This window comes from Plutella xylostella, chromosome 11 (genome assembly GCF_932276165.1).
Source record: "Plutella xylostella chromosome 11, ilPluXylo3.1, whole genome shotgun sequence".
In the NCBI taxonomy this organism is placed as follows: domain Eukaryota; kingdom Metazoa; phylum Arthropoda; class Insecta; order Lepidoptera; family Plutellidae; genus Plutella; species Plutella xylostella.
Window position 1 is genome coordinate 785,999 of NC_063991.1, and position 20,049 is coordinate 806,047.

General features: G+C 38.4%; 1 protein-coding gene across 3 annotated transcripts in view; it reads right to left on the bottom strand.

Annotated features, from left to right (window-relative positions):
- Positions 1-20,049, bottom strand: part of LOC105385020 (monocarboxylate transporter 13) — a 36,790-nt gene that overhangs the window by 13,238 nt on the left and 3,503 nt on the right. For all 3 annotated transcript variants that reach the window (XM_048623858.1, XM_048623857.1, XM_048623859.1), the window contains exon 2: positions 5,364-5,669. In XM_048623858.1, coding sequence (XP_048479815.1) covers positions 5,364-5,511 — 148 coding nt within the window. In that variant the 5' untranslated portion in view covers positions 5,512-5,669. The remainder of the gene's footprint in view (positions 1-5,363; positions 5,670-20,049) is intronic.

Here is a 20,049-nt window from a genome sequence, read left to right on the forward strand (position 1 = left end):
GCTAGCTTTTTCCGTTTACGAGTAAATGTATGTTTTTCTCAGTGGAATCTTTTCAATGCCCGTGACTGTAATTAACAAAACTACCAACAGTACATTATATCCTACCAATATTATAAAGGCGAAAGTTTGTGAGTATGTGTATGTGTGTACGTTTGTTACTTATTCACGTCCAAACGGCTGAACCGATTGTATTGAAATTTCGTGCGAAGTTAGCTGACACCCTGGTTTAACACATAGGATACTTTGCCGCCTATTGTGCTTACTCCTTTTGTAATTTAATGTATGTTGTGTGTTTTGTTCAATAAAGTTATATTGTATTGTATTGTATACTTTTTATCGCGGAATTCCCACGGGAAAACTTTTTAAGGCGAGGCGAAGCTGGAACAGTTAGTATATTACAAGCTAATTTCTCTTTGTCTCCTAAGTACTTGGAAACAAGCAGGAACTCACAAATAATTAAGTAACAAAACTACAAACAGTAAGTATACATAAATAATCCTAGCTTATATAATATTATAAATGCGAAAGTAACTGTGTCTGTCTGTCTGTCTGTTACTCTTTCACGCCAAAACCACTGAACGGATTTGAATGAAATTTGGTATACATATGGTCTAGACCACGAGAAAGAACATAGGCTACTTTTTATCCCGAAATACCCACGGGAAAACTTTTTAAGGCGAAGCGAAGCTCGCGGGGACTACTAGTTATGTACATAAATATGTGTCAGTGTGTGACTCCTGAAATATACAGCACACTCTGGCTCGGTGCCAGCCAGCATGGAGCTGGAATAGTGAGGAAAGATTACTGAAAAAGTGGTGGGTACTGGTGCGAGTCGAAATCACGAGATCACGATGTAAAGTTAAACTTAAAAGAGAGAGAGAGAGAGAGTCTTAGAGAAAGGTCATAATAATGCTATTGCTTTAGAATTGTTTAGTACAATTGTCCACTCTTTGATGATACACATCCTTACACCCTAAGGTTGTCTTGTAAAAATCACTTTAGCCTTTAGACAATACTGTTTCTCCGTGCATTTAGGACAATCCGTTTGGTGCGATACGTATCATACGTACGATATCGATAGGTCGATGCGTACCTTTAAGAGGTTTAATTGAAAAAGGAATAAATATGTATTACTAGCTGTTCCCGCGAGCTTCGCTTCGCCTTAAATAGTTTTCCCGTGGGAATTCCGGGGTAAAAAGTAGCCTATGTTCTTTCCCAGTGTCAACTATACCATATGTATACCAAATTTCATTCAAATCCGTTCAGTAGTTTTGGCGTGAAAGAGTAACAGACAGACAGAGAGACAGACAGACACAGTTACTTTCGCATTTATAATATTAGTTAGGATAGATAAGTACCTATGTGCTACTTTTCCACTCTCTAAAATTTGGTCTAAATAGTATTTCGATCACAATTATCTCAATTACAATTATTTCGTGAATGAGCGTTCCTTAAGCGCACACACCACTACGTCTGCGAATCAGGTTAAAAATGCGGCCAAGTGGGCCACTGTGTTGAAACTAATGCGTTTTACATTCCGACTTAATCAATTTATTGCTGAGAGACAACAATGGATGGAGATTTAGGAAACAGAACTTAGTTAGCATCAAAGTTGTCTGGAAGACTACTTTAAGCGTTTATAAAAATACCTAGCTAATTAGAGTGTAGCTAGTTTGGGGTATTATGCATAAATGTATATGTTTTGTTTGAAAATAGGAAATAAACGTTTTTTTTTTTTAAGAAATTGCCTTTATTGAAAAAACGCCTTCTGTACCTTTGTGTTAGAATAAGTTATATGATTGTATACACATAAGATAATGAAAATGAACATCAAACATAATGGGTTCCCGAAGGTGTAAGAGAGGTCAAGTTTCTTTTCAAGCGACTGTACTCCCTTCCCTGGCGAGGTAGACTAAGAGCCTGTTACATAATGTCTGGATAATGTTTTACCTGTTGGATAAAACACATGCTGTCACTGTCTAAAACATAATTACAGAGAGTGACGGCATGTCTGTTATCCTACAGGTAGCCATTATCCACACAATGTGAAACAGGCCCTAAGACTAAGATGAATTGTTGTACCCACTTATAAGCGATCTTTCATTTATCACAAATAAAATACAAAGAACATCACCGTCTATTTTCCTTTCCACTTTCTGTAACGTCTTCATAGTAACTTGATATATTTACGCTATTAGTTTCAAAGGATTACAGTCTGTAACAACGCCAGCACACAAAACACACTTTTTCACGAGCATTTGTTACAAAATACTGGTCAAAGAAAACAGGGATTCTTATTGGTTTGTACTGACAGCTACACGAATGTGCGAAAAAAGGGTGCTAATAGGTTTGACATGCGTATCTTTGTGTCTGTATGAATGATTTCAAAATGAAAGGATACGCCCCGCCCGTCAGAACATTTTGTCAAAAGAAAATGACACCCGCGCGCTGGCCCTAATTCCTACAAACTACGACAGATTTATGAGATTTTAGGTATCAACGCTAGTAATATATAACTCGATAGTCTGTATTCAATTTCCTTATTCCATCGTGTTTCATCTATATCGGCATAGCAGTTAAAAAATCCAACCCCCTTATTCATAGAAAAGTTACAATACGTTTTAACTAATCTCTGTCAAAGAAGAAATTGTTCTTTGTCGGAGAGGGACAAAGTTAAAACGTTCTGTAACTTCTCTATGAATAAGGGTGCAAAACTTTCCATGTTTTTTAAATAACTATATTTTCTTTGAATTTGACAAAATTACTCGTTAAGATACCTCTCACATGCAAAAACAGATATCATAGGTGGAACTTATAACACTTCTATTAGTTAGACGTTGAGCATTTGAGTATACATCTATTTAGTATGAACTTGCTAACTTATAGCAACTTATCACATAAATGTACCATCAAGGAAATCAATTTTCCTAAGATTACTTACAAAACAATATATCGTACGCAACTCTTCACGCGAGGTAGGTTTCAAGCGGTTCTAAGCCCTGATATGACGGCTGAATGGTAGTGTTTAGTGACCCTGACTGCTATGCCGAAGGTCCCGGGTTCGATTCCCGGCCGGGGCAGATATTTGTTTAAAGACAGATATTTGTATTCGGGTCTTGTGTAGATATATCAGCTGTCCGATACCCCTATTACAGGCTCTGCCTAGCTTGGGGTCGGATGGCCGTGTGCGAGATGTCCCTACATTTAAAAAAAATATCGATTCTCCGATGATACATTTAAATACTTATAGTAAAGTAAGGCGTTCTAGTAATACAGACTAACAAAACATTCCTCGACAGTACCTACTGAAATGTCAATCGTTGGTTAAACAATCCATACTGATTGTATGTAAACACTGCTTGTTTGTTTAGTAGCGTAGGTGATAGAACATGATCTAGGTTTGGCTTGTTGCTAAACACAGCCACTTGGGCACGCAAACAGTGCCTACTAGGGCACAGACATTATTTTTTTTTATTTTTTTTTTTCTTAACCTCTAGTGTCCCACTGCTGGGCATTATTTTAATAATAATGATAATATGTGGAGACATTTTGCACACGTCCATCCGACCCCAAGGCGGAGCATGGAAAAGGGGTATCGGACAGCTGATATCTACACAGATATAAAAATACAATAATAATCAAATAGGTACTCCCAAGACCCGAATACAAATATCTGCCCCGGCCGGGAATCGAACCCGGGACCTTTGGCATAGCAGTAAGGGTCACTAACCACTACACCAATCGGCCGTCTGGTTAGGTCTCTGGCCTAGGGTTTATCACCGTTGTGAAAAGATTAGCCAGTCAGAATAGTGTCAAACGCTGACTGCCCAGTGCACCTATAGCTAACTAATTTTGACAATGATTTTCGGATTCAAAATGTATTAAATCTAATGTTGACTTCTCGATAAGGCCCCAGCATCCAGGCGCCAGGCGTATATAAAGTTAATAAGTACCTAGTTCGATGACGGAGGTGACTCTTTCCTCCATCTTCTTCTTCTTCTTAAGTCCTTTAACTCCTAGTGGAGCATAGGGCCGCAACTACAGCTTTCCACTTCTGACGATCAGAGGCAGCAGCCACAACATCTGGCCAGCTCATGTTGATCGACTTGATCTCCTGGGCTAATGTCCTTATCCAAGTTATTCTTGGGCGCCCTATCCTTCTTTTTCCTTGCGGGGCAAACACACTAGGGCCTGCTTTGTGAGGCGAGAGTCCTCCTGCCGCAACGAATGACCTATCCAGCGCCATTTTCGATCGAGGATCTCTTTCCTCCATACACGGTGGAAATTATGAATGAAACGATATCGCGAAAGAACAACTGTGGACTACAGTCTTCGAAATGCCCGTTTGGGCAGCTACACAAATTAGCTATTTACTCTTGATTTACTTGATGAAATACATAAAAAGACACATAATATGGCTTGAAAAGAACTTTTAAAGCACCAAAAGTTACTTAATGTTTAGATTTTTTATGATTTAGTTTTGACACCAGCTGTTATTCCATACATTTTGGAGCTGTTCAAAAGGGCCTGTTATATTTCGACGACTAGCGACTGTAGTTATAATCACAATATAATTTCTAATAGAAACTCACCCCGCAATTTCTTATACTTTGCCATCAAACACTATTTCAAAACACACTTTTGTACGATAAACTTTACACAGAATAAAACTGCAATTAAATTCACATGATCTCGCAATAAGAGTAGCAAAACACTGGAGAAAGTTAGCTTAGTGCATTTTACACGATAGAAGAAGAATTCACATCTACCCTCAAATTAAATTGTTTTTTTCTACGTTAAAAGGCAAAGAGTCTTCGAGACAACAGCCAAGAGACAAGAAAATAAAAGTGAAAAGATGAGTAATGAATGCAAAATTTGGCAATAAGCCATTTTTGCTACCAGTACCCAGCAATACATGAAAGAAAGTTGACGAAATGCTTTGATCCAAATCATTGGACTGCATGGTGCTATTAGTGTGGTGATATACGTTTTCCGCTGGTGGGCAAATGAGTGTTGTCTTCCATAGTACATCAATATACAGGATGTTGAAAAGGAGGTAAACTAAGACGAAAAGTGTCACCTCACCAAAGCATTACTAATTGTGGACTAACTCCCAATGGTAAAATAGTAAGAAGTTACAGGCCCGACAGTTTTAGGTATAGTTTCTATGGATAACCAAATACATCAGTATATTACCAACTAAAAACGTAATTATTTTGTATAATTTTTAAATTAAATGTTATTAATTTTTAAAAATTCGGGCCATTTGGTGAGAGGAACTTTTTCATTGCTAGAATGTGTATTTATTTATTTCCGTATATTCTAAAGCCTATTTTAAAAGACGAATCAGACAAAACACTCACCTTTCTTCGACGCCTTGACAGCCACACCATCCTCCCTGTTAACCGCTGGCACGATCAGAGCATGGTTCTCTTGAAGAAGCTTCTCCTCAGCCTCATCCACACCATCTTTCTTCTCCCCCGCGCCGCCCGCCGTTGACGTCTCCGCCATTTTGAACTATCACACAAGATGGCCGCCGGAAACAAGATGGCGCATGCCGTTTCCGGACTTGGAATGTAATGCTTTTTTGGGTATTATCTATGTCTTCATAGTGTGTTGTAGAAAATATTTGTTTGTCAGTCTTTTCGGTTTGGTTGGCGTTGTGTTTTCTGTAACAATGGAAAAGTATGTTAGTTTCGAATGTTCATCATTCGAGCAGTGGTAGCTTAGTCATGCCAGAGATGCGGGTTCGAATCCCGGCGCTGTCATGTACCAATGACTTCTTTGGGATTTAAGTACATGTATACCATCGCTCTTAGGGTGAAGGGAAACTCCGTGATGAAACCTAACCTACAGAACCTAAAATCTTGAGAATATGAACAAAGGTTCCACTCGAGAGTGGCAGGTGCAGGTACTTACACCCACACAGAAAATATAATAGAATTGATCATTCTTGATAATGTCACATGTAAATGGCCCATAAATACTGAACAAGACAAGGTGATCATGATTGAGTAGAAATGCCCTCAAGTCAACCTTGCCGACTAGTCGCAAGTCGCAATGTCCGAGTTAACGACTTTACAAGCGACTTCAAGGAATTTTATAGAAAATCCAATCACAGCTGGGAGATAAAGATAAAATACTCTTTATTGCACACAAACAGAAACAGTTTCACAAACATAGAAAATATATAAATAGTACAAACGGCGGCCTTATTACTAAAAGTAATCTCTTCCAGACAACCACATAAATAGGAAATAGACAATATGAAAATGGGTAACGTGTGAAAACAAGAGATATGAATTTATAAACTGCATATTATAAACGATATGTAAAATAATAATACTTAAAGATAAAGATAAAGAAACATTTATTCGACACATAGACAGCAACAACAACAAAAAGAAAAATACAGACTTAAAGAAACTTACTTCAATCCTACATAGTATAGTATAAAGTACTTAACTGCCGGCTATTAAAGGTAAGCATCCTCCTATCGTTATCATACATATCGAACCAAACGGATTGACATAAATTTCATCATCATCATCAGCCAATAATCATCCACTGCTGGGCATAGGCCTCTCCCAAGCAGCGTCACTACACTCGGTACTCGGCCTTCCTCATCCAACCACTACCGGCTACCCGCCTAAGATCGTCAGTCCAGCGGGCAGGAGTCATAAATGTATGGAATGGCAATGCCGATGAAGTGGACGCACTTGTGTGAATTTCTATGTAGAGAATACTGAATGCGATGCGTCCGTTGCGTACGATGCCGCTTAGGCCCGGGTCTCCTATTACGCGCCGTAGGTCGCGTCCAGCGCCACGCCGTAGGCCGCGTCACGATGCTCATACATCTACGCGCCAACGTCGGCGTGTGAGGGAGACCGCATCAGTACATTTCTATAGTGAGCATCATGACGCGGCCTACGGCGTGACGCTGGACGCGATCTACGGCGTAAATAGGAGACCCGGGCCTTACTTGCTTGCGCCGTCAATCAAAGCCCTTATTCTACTAGTAAACAATTACATAAATTTACAGCCGTTTCAAGATAATTCACTATGTAAACAAGAAACTATAGATACATAGGTAATCTTATAATGTTGTGTGTTCAACAAGATAAGACCTAGATGCTATGTCTAGTATATTATCGCTTAATCGTTGGAATTACCTATGTATGTATATACAGTAGATGTATGTAGTAGTAATAAAGATGATATTGTGCCGAGTGAAGGACTCCTATGTTCCTTATCATAAGCTGTTCATACACTATCTTGTAGTCTATTAAGTTGTTTTGCTATGTACAGTCAGCTGCATAAGTAGCTATACACTTTTGTACCTTGTCAATCTGAAACCGCCTATCAATTCATTGAAATATTGAGGGTTCGTCAGTTTGACAAGGTACAAATGTGTACAGTTACTTATGCAGCTGACTGTACATAACGTACACGAAACTAGTCTGTCCGAGTGACGTATGACCCTTATACAGGGTGTTCTAAAGGGTGACGTAGCTGGGAAGGTACCCTTTGCTTTTGTGACCACCCCTATCAAGTATCACCCCCTGTCCAGCTAAGGAACCTTTTGGGACACCCTGTACATACATCCGGCGCACCCTGGGCAGTCAGATGATGGAACTAATGAAACTTAATTACAGAGAGAAATAAAATAATACTAATTGAAGAAACCGGCCTTGGATTTAACGAGTTCATCTAAAATAATTGATTGCTAAAACGAACACTTAGCTAGATTAGATCATCATCATCATCAGCCTATAGCAGTCCACTGCTGGACGTAGGCCTCTCCCAAAGCACGCCACTGGATGCGATCTTTAGTCTTCCGCATCCAATCATAATCAGCCACCTTTCGCAAGTCGTCAGGATCTAGCCGGAGGGACACACCACGGTGTTTGCCTACTCGCGGCCTCCACTCCAGAACACGTTTACCCCATCGGTCATCGGTTCTTCGACAGATGTGACCAGCCCACTGCCACTTAAGCTTACTAACTCGGTGAGCTATGTCGGTGACTTTAGTTCTCTGTTGGATTATTTCGTTCCGGATGCGATCTTTGAGAGACTCCAAGCATAGCTCTTTCTAGATTAGGTGCTGGATGTTAATTTTCTTGAGAGTTTTAAAGTGATATGCCTAATTTTATAATGACAACCTTTGGACCAATGAATAAAGTAAGTACGAAAACTTCTAACCCAACCCAACTAATTAAAAATAACAGCTCAATGGTAAATGTGGGATGTTAATAATTGTCGAGACATTTCTTCTGCACTGACAATCCATCTACTTATAGTGCGACAAACTTATCTGTTCCGGTGAGAGTGAACTAAATTGATCCATATCTCATTACTTACTATTGAATTGTATATTGTAAAAGATTAGATGGGTTCATTAACACCGCAAGAGCGAATTAACAATACGAGCAAACTTAAAATCTTATAGAATGAAGAAATATTAGACATTTATGTGAACTCTCACCGGAACAGATAAGTTTGTGGCACTGTAGTTCGTATTATAATTAGGGAATACAATCCCGGCCTTTATTTGGGATCCCGGGATTTCGGGACTGGATAAGGCAATCCCGGGATAGTCCCGGGATTTGGGTCACAAACAAAAACACGTCTAACGAATCATCGTTAATCGAAGTTTTTAGGTTTATTGGAGACACAGTATTTATAATTTAACTTTGTCAGACCATACTTAGTTAAACAAAAAATATACTTCTTAAAAAAACATAAACAATAGGCTACTTGACTCTTTGTTAAAGTAGGTGTAATATGATTAATAATTTATCTATTAGACCAAACAAAATACTATATAATTTTTTTGTATCTTGCAAATCGCAAAACTGTGACTTAAAAGTTCTACTTTTCATAAACAGAGGAAAACGGCAATATTTGTTTATAAATTATCACATCTGTGACGTCACAAGGGTAGAATAAATAATTTGATATTTAACTAATGACAACAAAGCCATGAGAATACCCTTACATACTAATTTACCCTTTATTGTCAATCCCGAAAATCCCGGGATTGGCAAATTCTAATCCCAAAAATTTCGGGACTGGAAAATGACCGGGTATGTATTCTCTAATTATAATACGTTGCTAGTTGCTACCATAGAATAACAAGTACAATGCTAGGCTCGTTATTCTATGGTTGCTACCTTCTACTAACACCGAAATATTTGGGGGTCTCATTTATTTTATATTACCACGATAAGATATCGTCTATCTGTCGTATAATGTGTTAGAAATCACGCGAATACGAGTGTTTATGATAAAATTGGTAGTGGGTACCATCCGCTTCTACGAGACATGACTGATAATGTCGATTTACATAACGATAAAGGTTTACTATTGTAGGTATATTGTATTCGTATATACACACACATATATTATGTAGTATTCATACTTGAAGTTATAGCTTTGTATGATCTCATCCATCCATATTCCTAGCGGTGCTTAGCAACAAACAACACCCATTACTTCACATTGACTACATAACCAGGTACCTATGTATAAGTGGGTACTGTATGTAATTATTAATTCTGTATTTATATTGAACGCGCTAAGAAGATGAGAAAATTTCATACATTTTACAGCGGGTATTTTCGAATTTCATCACAATTTACGACCCATCACGTCCCCACTGCTGGGGCATGGGTCTCCTTCCAATGAAGGAAGGGTTTAGGCCTAGTCCACCACGCTGGCCTAGTGCAGGTTGGTGGACACCAACAGAAACAAGCTAGTTCTGAGAGAGTTGCCGGGTAAGTGGGCAACCCGACTGTCAGATGTTTTCAAGCCGCCCGAAGGCCTCTGACTAGGCTCAACGACTGCTGCCGAAACAGCAACCGGGACTCACGGCTTAACGTGCCGTCCGACGGATTTACGGTAAAATTGTATTTATTTGATAGTCAACAGAGCGTGTATGTATGCGGAAAACGGTTCAAGTTCAAGGTTAGAATCGGTACGTTTTTCTATGAATAATAAATAAAATAATAATAAAGATAAGTATTGGAGCTTCTGTACTTACCTATTAGAGAGAGCTTAGATGTTTTTTTATTCAAAAGGTAAAAACTCATAATAATAACTTAAGTTCCAATTTCTCCACAGTCGGTTATCTAACCGCTGTAGGTTAGAATAAAAAGAATTAAAAATTTAAAGATTGGGTATTCAATTATACGTCATCTCCATGCAAAATTCTTGACAGATATGTCAAACAAGAGACAACCACTAATACCTGGTTGTGCTCTAACCGACTAAGTAGAAATTGGCACTAAAGATTCGCATTATTTTAAATTGTATGAGCGAATTCGTAGCGTAGATAACATATTCAAACCTAGGTTCAAAAAGGGTAGCAATAAAACGAGTGACTGTAAATTACAGTTCTAAGTGTCAAAATTAATTAATTTGGGTTATAGAATTACTAAGTGAGCGACTGACTGCGAGTGACGAGAAATCAACAGAACAGCAACTTACAAACATTAATTTGAGTTACTTAAAATACAAAATGAGCAGCTTCATAATATTTGAGCGACCTAATATTTGTTTGAGTGTCAACGTTACGTCCTGCATTTTTTTCAATATTTGGCAAATGTATTTTTTATACTGAGCGGCATTTTATCTTAAATGAAGTGTTTCGAATACAAAAACCACTTTGAAAATACACTAATGAGCAGAGTATAATGAGCTCACATTTTAAAAATAAAAATAATATGAAATAACTTTATTTTATTTATTTTATTATTGAAATATAATGGTGAGGAGCGGTGGTAGCTCAGTCGGGTAAGCGCCCGCTTCTCACGCAAGAGATGCAGGTTCGAATCCCGGCGATGACATGTACCAATGAGTTCTTTTAACTTAAGTACAATGTGTACCATCGCTCGTACCGTGAAGGAAAACATCGTGAGGAAACCTGCATATCTAGATCTAGCACATCTAGATATGTTTACCCACCAACCCGCGGTGGACCAGCGTGGTGGGAAATGGTCCAAGCTTAGGAAGGCAGTTTAGACCCTGGGGATATGCACAACGGTTCCACTCGAGAGAGCCAGGTGCAGATACTTATACCCCAACAGAGAATAGAATAGAATAGAAGGGTAATTAAATAAAACAATGTACTCCGTAAAAATAAAATAATATGCATGCATTTATTTCAATCAAATGAACAAAAAATAAAATAAGACGCTTCAGTCAACTAAAAAAAACTTCTTATTAATACTAAGAAACATTGATAGGTATGAGGAGCCCTACTACTCATCGTCACTGGTAAATAAGTGCGGGCTTGGACTTAAAAATCTGTAGTTTTCATTTAAAAAGCGTATCAAAATAAAAAACATAAGCCCTCAAATAGAATATCAGTAACCAATAATCATTAATAAAGCAGCATACAAAACTTTGCTCAAAGTGAACTTTTTAGTAGTTCGCTAAGTATAACCTCACTTAGAAAAATCGAATCTATCTTAATATTGAAGTTGCCCTCTTTGTATTTCCAGTCGCTCACTTAGTAATTAAGTCGCTCGGATATTTTTTTAATATCTGAAATGGATTTATCACAATCCACTTTTTGTAAGCTCGTTCTGGATTTTATTATAAGGGCAAACATTTGTGTGATGAGCATTTGTGTTTGCCTTGTGTCTGGTTGTCGTTTGTATCTATCTATGTATTTGTGTAGATGTATCAGCTGTCCGACACCCAAAACACAGGTTCTACCTAGCTTGGTGTCGGATGGCCGTGTGTGAGATGTCCCCACATATTTATTTATTTATTCTTGAATTTATTCATTGGTACAATGGTTTTCATTAGGTTGAACTTAAAACGGTTTGACAGTAAACAAAACGCGGACAGTTTTTGCTTTGTTTTTGTAGGTTCCACACCATCTAGTTCGTACATCGGTAATCTAAGTACCATGCTGTTGCTAAGTGAGCTCGTTATTCCGGTCCCAGGTTCGACGACCGGCTAATGCGGTTTTGTGAGCGATACGATTGTGAGATGGATAAAAATCATTATCGTACCGAATGAGGATTAAGATATTTCGCATTTTCAAGGTTGGCTGTTGATTTTGATTTTAATACCGAAATAGGTAAGTATTTTGAATCCCCGACGAAAAAGATTAGTGTTGAATGTTGGGGGGTTTTTAACGTTAGTTAGGTTATTATTATTATTATTTTAAACGTGCGTGGGTATTCTATTCTATTCTCTGTGGGGGTAACAGTACCTGCACCTGGCATGGAACCTTTGTGCATATCCCCAAGGTCTAAACTGCCTTCCTAAGCTTGGACCATTTTTCCCACTACGCTGGTCCACTGCGGGTTGGTGGGTTCACATATCTAGATGTGCTAAATATAGATATGCAGGTTTCCTCACGATGTTTTCCTTCACCGTAAGAGCGATGGTATACATTGTACTTAAATTCAGAAAAGAACTCATTGGTACATGTATTCCGGTCCCAGGTTCGACGACCGGCTAATGCGGTTTTGTGAGCGATACGATTGTGAGATGGATAAAAATCATTATCGTACCGAATGAGGATTAAGATATTTCGCATTTTCAAGGTTGGCTGTTGATTTTGATTTTAATACCGAAATAGGTAAGTATTTTGAATCCCCGACGAAAAAGATTAGTGTTGAATGTTGGGGGGTTTTTAACGTTAGTTAGGTTATTATTATTATTATTTTAAACGTGCGTGGGTATTCTATTCTATTCTCTGTGGGGGTAACAGTACCTGCACCTGGCATGGAACCTTTGTGCATATCCCCAAGGTCTAAACTGCCTTCCTAAGCTTGGACCATTTTTCCCACTACGCTGGTCCACTGCGGGTTGGTGGGTTCACATATCTAGATGTGCTAAATATAGATATGCAGGTTTCCTCACGATGTTTTCCTTCACCGTAAGAGCGATGGTATACATTGTACTTAAATTCAGAAAAGAACTCATTGGTACATGTCAGCGCCGGGATTCTGATTCAGATTCTGGCGTGAGAAGCGGGCGCTTACCCGATTGAGCTACCACCGCTCGTCTGAGCTACCACCGCTTGAACATTGGTATTACTGTGGTATTACTAAGCCGACAGGGGATGAATGTCATTCTGAGCAACTTTTCTTCATCAGTTCTACTTACGAGTTTGGAAAATGGCGAAAATAAATCGCTTCTCTATAGAAACTTTGTCTGTCACGTGACTTTTCATTATCTATTAAATTCTTTATTGCACAACGATACAATTTACGTGTACCTAATTAGCATTTTCTTCCAGTTAACCTTTGGTGTTGTGCAGTTTTCATTTCACTATGGACAAGCAAACATTTTACTCGAATTTCTAAAACTTGTACACCAAAATTTATTCAGAACGATCCCCTGAGTCACAACTTGTCAGCTTAGTATACCCATTTTGCAAGTGTTGCAAAAAGGGTATAAACCTACATGTGCAGCATGTTATATCAAAGCCCAACAATGAGATCAATATTTCAAAATTCGTGAAAATAAATTTTCATTTTCCATAGAAACTTTGTTGGTCACGTGGACTTTTTACTATGGAGAATATTATTTTTTTCGCGAATTTTGAAATTCTTAATACCATTTTTGCAACATCCTGTATACCTACGGTACGAAGAACGATGCGAACATGTGGAGTAGGATTATACACAATCGCATCAGAACTAAATGCGAAGATCAGCTCGAGGAAAGTCAGTTTGGTTTCCGCGCTGGCATGGGTACGAGAGAGGCTCAATTCGCACTCAACGTGCTAGTTCAAAAGTGTAGGGAAATACAGCAAACTGTGTTTCTTTGCTTTATAGACTACGAGAAAGCTTTCGACCGTGTACAACACGAGGTACTTATTAAACAACTCGTAGCTATCGGCCTAGACAGCAAAGACATACGCATCATCAGCAACCTATACTGGAGGCAATCAGCAACGGTATTGGTGGATGGAGAGGAAACAGGTGCCGTTGGTATTCAACGAGGTGTCCGTCAAGGATGCATCTTGTCCCCGTTGCTCTTCAATCTATACTCCGAAACAATCATACGAGAAGCACTGGAAGACGTGGAAGCAGGAGTCGTCGTCAACGGGCGCGTGGTCAACAACCTGCGTTACGCGGACGACACTGTCCTATTAGCATCCACCCAAGAAGGTCTCCAACAGATTGTAGACAGAGTTTACGAGTGCAGCAGAAGAGTTGGGTTGAACATGAATGTGTCCAAGACGAAGTTTATGGTAGTCGCGAATGAGCCCAAAACGACGACAGACTTACGCATAGGAGCGAACATCATTGAAAGAGTCGACAAATACAAGTATCTTGGGTCATGGCTGACGGACTCATGGGGGAGTGATACTGAAATACGAGTGCGTATCGAAATTGCCCGAGCGTCATTCATGAATCTGAAAAAAGTTCTGTGTTGTCGACAACTTTCTATAAAACTCCGTACCAAGATTCTGAAGTGCTACGTGTGGCCCATCGTCCTTTATGGGTGCGAGTCATGGACCATAAAGGAAAACTTCAAGAAAAAACTTGAAGCTTTCGAGATGTGGTGTTACCGACGCATGCTTCGAATCAGTTGGACCGATAAAGTCACCAATGTCGAAGTTTTGAAACGAATGCATAAGCAAGTGGAACTCGTGCGTACCATTAAGCAGCGCAAAGTAGCCTACTTAGGACACGTTTTGCGTAATAAACGATACCAGCTGCTACATACCATAATAATGGGCAAAGTGGAAGGAAAGAGAAGGCCTGGAAGGAGAAAATTGACGTGGCTGTGCAACATCAAAGAGTGGACCGGTGTAAAAACCGTGGAAGAATTATTTAAAACAGCCAGGAATAGAGAGCGCTGCAAAGAGCTGACTGCCAACCTTCAATGATGGAGAGGCACTATAAGAAGAAGTATACCTACCCATTTTGCAAGACCCTGTATATTTCGCTCAGGTACAAGACAATTTGTCACAGTATTTCTGGGCCTTGACGACCGCGCCGGCGTACCATATAAGTACATTTACATGCCTCACAATTATTGATAAGGTTTTTCCTTGACACGAAAGCAGCTAACGGTTACTTTGCTCTAGCTAGACATCTAGACGACATATAAATTTATTTGTAGACTAGCTGTTCCCGCGAGCTTCGCTTCGCCTTAACAAGTTTCTCCGTGGGAATTCCGGGATAAAAAATAGCCTATGTTCTTTCCCAGGGTTTCCTAGACCGTATGCATACCAAATTTCATTCAAATTCGTTCATTAGTTTTGGCGTGAAAGAGTAATAGACATACAGACCGACAGACACAGTTATTATTAATATTAGTTAGGATTTCTGCTTAGGACCAGTGTAATCTAGTGCAAGTGGCTAGGCTAGACGTGGATGTGAAAATTTTAGGATAACCTAAGCAACGCTACGGGGAGCTACGCTACCATAGGCAGACACACACACAGACAGATACACGGACACGTTAAACTTACAACACCCCTCTTTTTCCGCCGTGGGTTAAAACACCGCATGTGCCGCTGAATTCTTCATTCAACGAATTGAAAGATGACCGACAACTAAGATGCGTGTACGCATAATGATCATTGAAAATTACTATGAAATTTGTATCATCACGAGCCGACCTTATGCCGTACACGTAAGGTTCAATTTCACTCGACAAACTGAACATTCAACTTTGCTTTCGACCAATTGTGTGGTCTTACAAACGGTTCGCCTGTTCCGAATTGAGTGTTTTCTAACATGCTTTTGAAACTATTGCTTCTTTATAAATCGCTTCAAGCGATAAGGCCGCCTATTGAGTCATTTAATTTTTTCTTCCTGGCAACCTTTGGGTGGAGCAATAGGCAATACAATAACTGAAAGAATATTATTATGAGGAAGATGTACAAAATAATATCGTTGCAAATATATTCACATGATTAAGTACATCAATTTAAAAAGTTGAGTGCCCATAACAAAGAAACCTATCACCTATAAGACCTATCGCCTGTAAGAGATCGCTCTCAGCGATAAGGCCGCCTATTGTACATTAGTTCTAGTCTACATATAAGTATGTATGTTTTTTGTATGTCTGATTTATGTGGTGTTCAATAAAGCAATATTCTATTCTATTCTATCACCTAATTCAACAGGAAAAAATACATAAATAAATAAATTGTAAAAAGAATTGTATTTCTCAGAATAAGCAATTAAAACGAGATTACTCAAGCACGTTGTTTATTAGGCACAAAGTCTTGTAAACAGAATCGCACCGGAAAAACATGTGATGGCAGTGACACACCCACACACTGACTCACTACACTCACACTCATTTACAATCAGAATTTATGTCCAAAGAGTTTTATCTATGTAAAATTAATTGTTCATCCTAACTAATATTATAAATGCGAAAGTAACTGTGTCTGTCTGTCTGTTACTCTTTCACGCCAAAACTACAAAACGGATTTAAATGAAATTTGGTACACATATGGTTGAAACCCTGAGAAAGAACATAGGCTACTTTTTATCCCGGAATTCCCACGGGAAAGCTTTTTAAGGCGAAGCGAAGCTCGCGGAAACAGCTAGTACAACATACAGGGTGACCTTAGGTTAAAAGTAAACATCCGAAAGAGAGTGACATAACTTGTTATTCTAAACAACTTTTAAGACTTTAAAAACTCATGTACAGTTCTCCCATATTAATAATGCGCATGCAAATCTTCGCAAACTGTCGTATTCCCGGAAACACCCGAATCAGTGCCTTAAACAAAGCACTTGCATTTTGATCCTTGTTCGAAAGAAATAGTAGTCAATATCATGTGACACATAATCGAAAACAATTTGGGCGGTCGGTGGCTGTCACCGATCAGTCAAGGGTCTCAAGGTCAAGATCAATATTACTTTTGTGGAATTATAAAGAGCTGCAATTACACATCGTTCTTGTTATTTTTTTCAAATGTGAATTTAATTTCAATTTTAATTATTTTTGACGATGCCATATTATGAGGCACATTTAAGAATAAAATATGCGTCACATTGATAGACTTCACTTTGCCAATAAAGCCACACCCAAAAGACCAAGTTTGTAATTGTAATATTATTGTGAATGATCAGCGCTGTAAATACTTTTGAACTGAGATTTTAATGTAAACATTTTTATTAATGTGAAATAATCAGTGCTGTAAATACTTTTGAACTGAGATTTCAATTTTTTTATATAAACCTGTGTTTGAAATCCATTTCTCCTTATAATATAAACCTTGTGTTATTCAAACCTTCTTTCATCCATCTTTACATCAGCTTCAGTAAGACACTTGAAAAGTACCTACTGTAACATTTTCGAAGTAAATTTTAATATTATGGAATATTATGAATTATCGAATCAAATTTCGTTACTGATAAATCAATTATCTCTTTTAGCACCAATTACATAATTCTACTAAAATTTCATGAAGAAAATGCACTTAACCACTCTAAATACATAATAGTTTTCTAACGCTCGGGAATACGACCGTTGCCGAACAATGACGAAGATTTCTATGTGCATTATCAATTTTGGGGAACTGTACCTATTTTTTATTTCTTTATTGAAATTTTGGTCGGCACATGGTTTTTACTATAATATGAAGAGTAGATTATTATTTTCATTTGATAAGAATGACGACTTGAGTCACTAAGTCACTATTTGCAACCCAATTTCTGTATGAATTACCTACCTACCTATTCAGTAATCACCAGAGCTGGTTTTTTATCATCATAAAATAGTTTATCAACTCCTATTTACTCTTTACTTAACTTAACCACACTTAACCCGAATATTTTAACGTATTGATAATTAAATGGTGAGGCTTATCTACCTACTAGTGCTATTTTTAATATAGGTACCTAACATAGGTAATTATACTGTTATCGGGCACTGTCGCTTTGGTATCAAACTAAATCTAGGTGAAAAAAATTGGTATCTTGGTAAGTATAACAGTACCTACCTAATTAATACCTTATCTCGCAAAAATCTACTTTGATATTGATGTTACAGTGAATCCTATGTATGTGTAGATGTATATAAGAAATATTTTAACTCAGGGGTCCCCTTTGAAAAATATGATCTTTGTATAGGTATACCTAATGGACCCACGGCTTAGAAGGGTGGCCTGTAGTGGCTGGATGAGAAAAGTGGAGGACAGAGCATTGTCGTATAGCAGGCTGAGGATGATGATAGGTACCTAATGGCACATAAATAATTATGTAAAATTCTCACAAAAATGAATAAGTTCTCAATTTATCTGTGGGTTTTTAATGCTCATCTTGGGTTTCAGGATCCTGAATATTTATTTAATCCTTTATTGCACAAATATAAAAATAAGTGTACAAAGGGTGGACTTAATGCAACAAGCATTTTCTATCAGTCAAGCCACAGGAGGTGCAAGAAAATTTTAAATATAAGGTGTGCAAAAAGAAAACAATACTACAATATGTAGTACTTCACTATACATATTATTATGTGAGTAGCTCTAACCTTTAATTTTTATTCAATAACTAAAAAAACATTTATTTCAGAAAAACTGTGACCAACTGTGCTATGGAGAGAGCTATGCTTGGGGTTTCTCTGATGGATCGTATCAGAAATGAGGTTATCCGTCAGAGGACTAAGGTTACCGACATAGCTGTCAAAATATGCAAGCTGAAGTGGCAGTGGGCTGGTCATATCTGCCGAAGAACCGATAACCGTTGGGGTAGACGAGTTCTCGAGTGGAGACCACGAACAGGCAAACGCAGCGTGGGACGCCCTCCTGCCCGCTGGACTGACGACCTTAGGCGGGTGGCGGGTAGTGGTTGGATGAGGAAGGCCGAGGACCGAGTGTTGTGGCGCTCCTTGGGAGAGGCCTATGTCCAGTAGTGGATGATTATTGGCTGATGATGATGATGTGACCAACACTTCAAGCCCACTCACAAGCCAAAAAAAATATTATTAATTGCAATTTTTTCTCATAGGAAATTCTTAATTTGTAATCATTAGTTGGACAAGCTCCAAGTTTCAAAACTGAAATATGTGTGAGCTAAATATAATACACACATGGGGAAACCTAACCAATCTCTGCAGACACTCACTGTGATAGTTTCAGCTTTTTCCAGGGTTTGTCACTGCCACAGACCTATATATCTATCTATCTATCTATATATAGCTAATAAGCCACCCAAGCTCACGCCAGACAGCCAGTAGACAACCTAGGTTGCTCATGACTTCCCGGAGGGACCCCATAGATCCGAGGGTTTTTGATCATAGTGTCTCCTCGCCACTAGAATCCACAAATGCACTAATTTCTATGAGAACCGGGTATGCCAAAATTTGTATAGGAATTATTATACATATTTGACGCTGATAATGGCAGCTAGCCGGAACTAAATGTATGAACCAAAAGTGGTTCTACCTTTTTTGGCATAAGATTTATTTGCCTAATCTCGTATTGCATAGTAACGTTTGGTCAATGTCTCGTTACGCCGAAAATCGTATAGCATAAATCTCGTTTAGTAAAAAGTTATTTCGCATAACATTGTTTAGCCTAATAATGGTATTGCCAAATCATGAATAGCCTAATAATGCTATGGCATAGGTTTATACAAAGTAATAATATTCGTTTGGCTTTAACTTTGACGGAGCGTCTCCCTACATAGCGCAAACTGGTGCCTTCCCAACTAACACCGTAGCGTTAAAAAAACTCTCATATAACTTGTATAATGGTTCCATTCGAAAATTAAAGTGTTAAGACATAGCTGTATAAGAGTGTAGGAGAGTGCTCTAACTCACTTATAACCACGAAAGAGGCCCACGATTTTGAGAGTAAAGGCTTTAGAAAGTCTGTAAAACGGTGTCATTGAAGTGTTTAAGTTATAGAAAGCCTGTAGTACGGTGTCATTGAAGTGCTAAAGTTACTATAGAAGAGCGTTTAATCCCTCTCAGCTAGAACTTTTACCGGTATAGTTGTAGTTGTAGAATGGTTATTTGACTCCCTGACTCTTATTTGTTTGGTAAAAAAGGGTTAAGTGAGTATGTTACCGTTTTTCGAATACACTTTTACCATACAAGTTGTAT